Source organism: Lathamus discolor, chromosome 5 (genome assembly GCF_037157495.1).
Source record: "Lathamus discolor isolate bLatDis1 chromosome 5, bLatDis1.hap1, whole genome shotgun sequence".
Classification (NCBI taxonomy): Eukaryota; Metazoa; Chordata; class Aves; order Psittaciformes; family Psittacidae; genus Lathamus; species Lathamus discolor.
In genome coordinates, this window is record NC_088888.1 from 50129584 (window position 1) to 50138272 (window position 8689).

Consider the following 8689-nt stretch of genomic DNA (forward strand, 5'->3'; position numbering starts at 1 on the left):
AAGTATTACAATTACATAAATTACATTCTTTTATAATCATGACAGATATCTCCTTATAGTAAATCCCATAATGATTCTGCCCACATGGACATGATGGCATTTTCATTTTCTTTAGCAAACAACATAGTATGAAAGAAAAAAAAAAAGAGGAAGAAATTTGATTAATGAATCAAAGGGAGTTTCACAGTTGGAAATAATACTTTTGTTTATAATTACGTGAAAATTTTCTAGTGCACTGAGATAACTTACTGTGCTGACTCATATGCAAGTAATAGAGGGCAGCAGACTGCTGTAAACCTGCGTTTTCTGAAAAGGCTAAGGTCCTCAAGGCTTCCAGAGGGTCCTTTCCAAGGGGTGACATTTCAAAACCTAAAGAGGTACAATGACAGCACAGACTCAATCACACCGGTAAAGGGTTAGTTTACCAAAAGAAGTTAAAAATTTACAGCCAACCAAACACATAAGGATTTTAGCACTGCAACAACTCCATAGAGCCCATCTATCCTTATTCATGTTTCAATGAGCAACAGCAGTAAATTAACCTGGAATAACCTGTCCTTGTCAATGCCTCTTGTGAAGCTTGCAAAGCTAGTGATTGGAAGCAAGATAAATTATAACCTTTAGACACTTTTATGTTCTATAATATAAATACAGGTGTTCTTGTTCTCCATAAAAATCTTTATCTTTTCCTGAATCACAGAAAATCTTTGTTAAAATATATTTACTGAACATGGCATTCTTAGATATTAAAAGAGCACATATTTCTAATTTACAGCATTTTAAGTTCACCATGTTTCCTGTCCTGGATATTACAATAAAGGATTTCGGGGAACAGCAACATAGTTTGCAAACGGGCTTGCCTCAGGCTCAGATTTGTAGAATAAGTCTACCTGGTTTTGGGTATGATAGCTTCCCTATGAATAAACCAGATGTTCAGCAACAGCCATCAAGCAACAGCAGTCATGCATGACTTCTGTAAATCACTATATAATGTCCTTATAATGTGTGGAATGGAGCAGCAGAGAGGAAAAAAAATATGAGCCACTGAACCACTGCTCAATAGTACAAACTGTTTGAAAGGTAATGAAGTATATATTGACCGGTGGAGCACACAACTGTAAGATACATTTTCAGAAAATAGATTAAAGCAGTGCATTAAAGATTCAAATATCTCTGTGAATAAGATCTAGCTACTTTACCTCTGATGGGATAAAGAGATGAGAGAGACATGAGGGGTGTGAGCTTTCATGCCTCACTGCAAAATTCAGCCAGTATCTCAAGCCATTAGAAGCTGCTGACATGTCAAGAGTAGTAAACTGATACTTCCAGGATTAGGTGAGTGCGCTTCACAGAAGAACTGCTTCATATAGAGGTCAGTTTTGTTTAATAATTAACAATACACACAGAGGGAAGGACTAGCCGGTGTGCATAAGGTTTTGGAGAAAAACAAACCAACCCAATCTCTTCATGTGGTTTAATTCTGCTCCTTACACACCGACTATATGAATCTCCCTCATATCTGTGCATTTTTGTTTGGGAGAGAGATAAAGCAGAAGCCAGTTAAAATCTTCACCTGCTATAATATTAAGTATTTGCTGCCCTAGCTAACAGCTGAGTATGATGATCAACCATGAAATCTATCCTTGCACCCAAGTTGTCAAAATGTTGGCTCTCTGCTTATTATAATTTGTCCAGAATTGAGGCTGGGTTTGATCCATGCTGGAATAAACTACACAGGCGAGTGCCAAGGCAAGAGGCAAGTGTCTTGTTTATCTTTGTGAAGCTTCCCTGCCTCCATCTCTCCTGGCAGCAGGATTTGGTCACTCAGAATTATCCTTGGTTCTTCTTCCTGGGTGCTGTGTATGTCCTATCATAGACATTGGGATCTCCCTAAAAGCACACACTGCCATCTGTGTACTGCTGTCACAGAAGTTCTAGGCTCCCTGCTGCTGTACCCCAGCTCCTGAGTATCCAACACAAAGCAGCCTTTCCAAGACCCATCTCAGAGATTAAAAGATTTTCAAGGAAACATATACTTAGTCTTTTCAGGAAGCATCAGTGAGTGCTGCAAAGGGTCATTCTGGCTTCACCATTTTTTTCCAGATCACCCCTTCACTGCTCCTGATCCATCAACTGATCTGGGGTACTGCCAAGACAGTTTATTTACACAGTCAGGAGTAATCTAGCCATTAGAAGAAAAAGTTCAGCCCTGGAAGATCTCCACTGTCCATCAAGATGAAAGATCTGGATATGGACTTGAGGATTTAGACAGTGCTTAATGTGCAACAATTCGTGAACCATATCAACAGCAAAAGACCCCCCACATTCATAGGGTAATGACTCCAACTAATACCACCTGAGTCTAATGAATGTGTGCTCCCAACAACCAGCCTCACAGCAATTATACCAAAGGTTGTTCCATGACAGAGCATTTCAAACAGCATTAACTGTCACACCAGGGAAAAAACATCTCTTCTGGTCCCCTTCATAAGATAGTTTTATGTCGCTGGAAAGGCAAGTAAAGAAATAGTAGTTTGTGTTCCACACCCTTCACACAAATTAAAAGTAGGCTATGCAATTTTGTGTAGTAGCTTTAGCCCAAAGTTGTTAAAGCAATATACACAATGAGCTGTGAGCCAAAGCAAAACCAAACAAGCAGTGGCCCCACCTAAGCTTGTGACAAGGAATATTTTTAGGTTGGACAACTGACAAAACACACTAATCCAAAGTGATAATCTGACTGCAGAAGTGAAATAAAGAGTTTTCCTATTGATATTATTGTGTCCTAGGACAGGATAGAGAGAACATCACAAATGGATCTACAGGGAAATTAGGCAGGTAGCCTATAAAGCAGGGGAAGAGTTATGGATCTACTTTCGATTCAAGCAGAATCCCGTGACTATGTTTAAAATGTTTGCACAAAAGCACTTAGGCAGAATGGTGCTTGTCCCAGGGCAACTTCCCCATGCATGTATCACAGCGACTGAGCCAGGACTTCACTGCGATTTGCCTGCTCACAGCTTGGCACTCATGTAACATCCAGTGTTTGTACTGCTTGTTTCCAGCTTTGTGACTTCGGTGACTGACTTCAAAATTTAACTTCAGCTATTAGGAGGACTCACTTTTATGAAACATATTTACCTGGGTTATGCCGTAACCGTGGCAGAGCAAGAAAGTGACTGACCATTTCTACCTAGATACAACTGTTACACCACTTGAGCCCTTGGTGTCCTGTACTCAAACAAAATGCTCTATAGCTCTGGCTTTCCGACATCATCACCAAGCTGCTCTGTGCCATGCCAAAGCAGTTCAGACAACAATCTGTTTTCAACCCACAAAATGAACCTCCTTGTTCTTTCACAGCAGTTTTGGAAAAAACAAGCCATCTTACCTGTTTCAATATGCTGCAGAAACTCCTGTGCTGTCACCTTCTCATGAGGCTGCAGGATGGGTTTGTACAACTGCCTGGCTTTAGAGCTGTTTTGTTTTAAACAGAAGCATTTGCTTATCAGAGTTAAACATTCCTTGATGCCCTGCACCAGGTCGGAAGACATCCTCTGAACAAAGGCCACTAAGTCCCGCAGCAGCTGCATGCATCGTCCACACAGTTGACCCATTCTGGCTCCAACAACAGCACAAAGCAAGAGGCAAAGGGAGATGGAAAGAAAAGTTTCTTCTCAACTTGTCCACTTCTTGCACTAACTTACTGTCTTGGTGTTTGTCCTGTCTTACAGATGTTACCACCACACCATTAGCAGCTGCTGTAAAGCAAACAAACTTCTGCATCCAAACAGCTACATTGCACAATAAGCCTGGCTTCTGCAGATCTCCCAGTCTACAAAACATTATTTAAAAGGCTGGGCTGGAGCCACACTCAAACACCCTCCCCTTGCCTGAAGAAAATTATGATCTAAGCATATTTTGTGGAGAACAAACAGAGTTTAACTCCTGGGGCATTCACCAAAGCCTTCATGAGGCTAGAAAAGCTCTGGGATAATTGAAAAAGCTACCTCAGTTTTTGTAAGGCAGCTTTCCACATGAAAGGTAGGCACCACCTTGTTCCCATGTGTACAGGCTGCAACTGCCAATTGGAGAGGAAGATAAAAAAAAAAAAAAAAAAAGGAGCATGTGAACAGGTTTTTCCAGTTTTTTGCTGGAGCACAGACCAGAACAAAGGCCCTGTTGGACAAACAGCTCACAGCCCAGCACCCAGCCAACTGAGACTTTGCAAATCAACAAGAAGAGAAAACCGAAAAAAAAATAAATCCAGTGACCAAGTAATTTAGAAGTATGTTTTCCTCCTGTCAGTCAAATCCTGCAGAGTGGGCTGGATAAACTGGCAATGGGAGGATGCAAAAATTATTTGCAGTTTTCATGCAGAAAAAGGTAGCAGAAGGCAAAAGAGCAGTTCCACTTTTGCTCCATTCATTTTCTTAATTCACCAGCCTGGTGCATGTGCTCACCCTTTGTTGAACAGTTTTACAAATTACCTTGGCCTAATTAGTGTAGTATGAAGCATCATTTGTAATATTCTTGAGGTTTCCAGTAAAATCTGGTTTGATTTAAGATCACCCTTTAGGGAACCAGTAGGAACAGGTCTGCTAAGTGTTGATCACTTTTATTAACTTCTCTTTGTCCATGGATTTGATGGATTTAACTATTGCATGTGATACATTTATTGCCAAGTTTTAGCCTCACTGTCCTTTAATACATCTTAAGTTTCTAAATAAATCGTGTTTGAAAATCAACCCTTTGTTCTGCACCCATCTCTAAACACTGATGAACAGGCTAACCCAAATCTCACTGGTCTGTCCAGCTACTGCTATTTCTTCTCTTACACTTCATTCCGCTAGACACAAATACTATGTGGCACAAATAAACCCACCTACAACTGTAAACCAAAAAGTATGAGGCCTCTATTACACAATGCAATACATTACAAAGCATAAAGACTTTGATTTTGCTTTCTACTTTTTCGACCAGTCTGCAAACCCACTGAGTTCTGATCTCTGTTTGGCTTCTTACTACTATCAAAAGCGAGGCTAATACTCCTACTTTCTCATGCTTTTAATAGAGAACTTCTAAAGTATAGGGAACCTGTGTGATTGTCAGGTCCTGCTTCTGCCACTGCTTGCTTTTCACATTTTGCACATGATCTTCTATCCTTCAGCTTCCATCCAAAAGCAGTAAGGTGGCCCATCATGGGAATCCATCACATGCTCTGTCTCTTGCTCTGTCCTGTTTATAGAACTCTTAAGGTGTAATTGTTGTGAGATCTTTTTCTAAGGTAATTTGAACTGTACTGCACTGAGATGAGAAAAGAAACGGATTGTTTCGATTAGACACTTGTTACTAATGACTGCCTTTCTGTAACATATTCCAAGCATTTCAAAATGTATTACAAACATTGAAGTAGCTTTCCAATGTATCTGTAATGAAGATACTCCCAAATGGTTTAAAAACAAGTTTCAGGGGTGCTGTGCTTGTGTAACTCCATTTGAAATAAATGGGAGTTAAATACATGCACAGCTGAAAATCAGGCTACAAGTTGCCTGAAGACATAAAACTCAGATTTCCCAATGCCTAGTTTGATGATTCAGTCAGTCTCCTTTATTTGAAACCACTGCTTGAAAGCCAGTGTAGAAAGCTGATTTATGGGTCTTCCAATCTGTTCTGAATTCACAATAGCTGCTATAAAGGTAAAGGTTGCAACCATAAACCCAATGTTTTTTATTAGTTTCATTACTTAGATACGTTTCCTTATCTGGAATCTTTATCTGGACTGAATATCAGCCCAAGACCACAGAAGGGAAAAAAATCAGTAGTACTCTAATAGTGTTAAATCATTTTGCTTTCATTCTTCTAAAGAACATGTTCCAAATAGTAGAAGCCCCACACCCCACATCATGATTTTTTTTTCCCCCAGAGGAAAAAAAACAGTTCCTTTGTAAAGTGTTAGAAAAAGCCTCTCCAAACCATTTCCATTCAGTTATGTGCAAAAGAGATTTCCAAGTAGTAACCTTACTGCATGAAGACTACTTGGAATTCTGTATAAAATGCACTTGGAAGTTTAGATCTATTTGCCAAATAGCAGAGGAATGCTGCAGCTAAATGGCACTTTAAACAGAGAGCTTCCACTGGTCCAGAATTTAACTGCTCTGCAGTTTCTCTGCCAAGGACTGAAAATATTGCTTTTGGGCACAGTCCCTTAAGAATCTGACATATACAGTATGTTTGTTTTGTTCTGAATTAAGAACAGAAAATATAAAAATATATTTATTTGTTACTAAATTCATTTGTCATTTCACTCAAGCAGCATGCAACTGCTTGAACCAGTTCTGGGAACAGAAATTCCTTTATCTAGTTTGCAATGGTGCATACTTTTTGATTTTGTTTGCTCAAAAGTTGACTGGCACTGGAGAGGTGTACACAAATGCTCTTTATAATCCTCTTTCATACATTACCTAGGGCCTCTTCATTCTAACAGGACAAAAAAAGCCTCAGGGTCTGACATGAATATTGGAAAAAACAGGTCAACAGATTTTTCTGAGCTACAGTGGCAAACGCGTCCCTCTTAAAGGAAAAAAAATGATAGCTCCAGGTTCCAGATTTTAGAAATACTGTTAACATTGTGATTTTAATTAGTGGAAGAAGGGATTTCTGGGGAGCATAGGAGTGAGGCAGAGACTGAGAATGTATGGAGACTTGCTTGATCTGTGTGTCAGTCAAATAAGAAAATAAAGGAATGCTTAAAAAGCAGTAAATTGAAAGAATATACTTACATTATTCAAGAATCTAAAACTGTAAAAAAGGAACTAAATTTGCATTTTATGAATTTGTCCCATGTAATTTTATTTTTGCAACGTCTTACACACGTTTCTTTCACTCTCTTCTCTCACCCTTCTGTTCAGTTTAGAAAGCTGTAAAATGATGGCTGTACACTAGTGCTTGGCTAACAAAAAATCTGATTTAAAAGGTGATAGCTCCCCTGATGTACAGCAGCTCTTTATTGTCCCCACTCCTGCAGTTAAGGCCTCCTCCCTTGTACTAAATCAGTGCAACTGCTCTTTAAACAATGAAATTTGTGGCTTCAAAATAACAACAAAAAATAATCGACAAACCAAAGGTCTGAAGTTCTAAAACTGGATCTACCATTGACAAAATAGTAAAATAAAATAAGGAATTAGAAAAAAATGGTTGAGGAAGCAGAACAGTTCTAAACACTGAGTCCTATGTGTGTAACATATTACTACTGAGCTCTTTTAAATATATTATAAAAATATATCTTTTAAATGTATATGTGTGTGCGTGTATAATTATATATGATGTATGTATTCACAATTAAGATTTCAGGATGAAAGCTGAACTGAACCAAGGCAGACCCCAGTCATTTAAACAGGTAGGAAAGCATATGTGAGGAGTTGAACAATCCAGATTTATGAAAAACTGTCAGGGGTTACTTCATGGCATAGTGAGGCAAAGCTTTGTTTGCACTCACTGCACTGTAGAGTATAAAAGAAGTTGCTCTCACTGCATCGAAGTCCTTGGCTGAGGTATTTACTCATCCTCACTCAGAGGGAGAGTGCCATCTACTGAAGCATCCCCTTTACACAGCTCCCTTGAAACTTGTCCCACTCATGGATTGAGAAAATCTGCCCAAGGGGGTTGTAAAACTGAAAATGGATTTAACAGGAAAATAAGCTGCTTTAGATGTGAATCTCTACTGCAAAGTAACAGCTGCACGTAAAGGACCAGCCCAAAGACGGTAACACCACTGACTTGAGCAAGTCTGGGATCGAGTTTTATGAAGAGATTAAAACCAGCCTCATTCTGAACTTCTTCATTCTTAATAAATCTTTGGAATTGAGGTTACATTATCATCTTGTAACACTTATTCCCTGATGGGATAATCTGATTTCACTGCTGCCTATTAACGATGGACTTTGCTACTCATTTCCCCTTTCTACATTACTGCTGAGAAGATGTGCAAGTACTCAGCTGACTCACTGAATAGTGAAGACATCTGCTAACAGTCAGCAAGAGTTTGCCTGGGGCCAGTGATGACACTATGATAATACTAGGGTGCTGCTTTGTCTTCATGTATCTTCCCATTGCTTTGAACTTCTGTACTTGACTGTAAATTTTCCAGACTGTTGCTGTATTCCAATAAAGCAGCACTTTGTGTCATGGCCAGAGCTACTACCTCCTATGATAATAATAAACACATAACTAATTCCTTTTTTTTTTTTTTTTGCCTTTTTTGTTTTGGGTGTGTTTTGTTTTTTTTTTACTTTGTAGCAAAAAAGTGCCTCTAAAACATCAAAGGTAGATCAGATGTGCCCACACACCTTAGAAGTTTAAACAAGCTGTATAAAAAAATACCTGGAATTTTACAAGGTAAATTACCACCTAAAGGCAGGGCATCAAGGATTTGAAGAAGTATAACAGCTTGCAGGACAGAGATGAAAGACCTTTCAGGTTGTGTTTCATATCAATACCCTTAGAAAACCACTGGTTTGGTGTGTTTTGGGTGTACATCCTAATGTTTTTGCTAACAAGGGGCTGCACTGAAGAATCACAGAACCCATAGCTCAAATGTCAAATTTTTTGATAAAACAAGGAGTGAACAAAACTTGAAACAACTTACGTTATTTGTCATTATGTAAATATATTTGAAAACATTTTTTTT

At 38.9% G+C, this 8689-nt stretch overlaps 1 protein-coding gene across 7 annotated transcripts in view; it reads right to left on the reverse strand.

The window, feature by feature from the left end:
- Positions 1 to 8689, reverse strand: part of LOC136015186 (uncharacterized) — a 34935-nt gene that overhangs the window by 24474 nt on the left and 1772 nt on the right. For 3 of the 7 annotated variants that reach the window (XM_065680797.1, XM_065680795.1, XM_065680796.1), the window contains 2 exons: positions 3392 to 3618; positions 250 to 369 (listed from right to left, as the gene is read on the reverse strand). In XM_065680797.1, the coding sequence (XP_065536869.1) occupies positions 250 to 369; positions 3392 to 3618 (347 nt within the window). Of the gene's footprint in view, positions 1 to 249; positions 370 to 1199; positions 1952 to 2036; positions 2134 to 3391; positions 3619 to 8689 lie in introns of those variants that run through there. The other 4 variants (XM_065680798.1, XM_065680800.1, XM_065680799.1 and 1 more) reach the window with 4 other exon arrangements.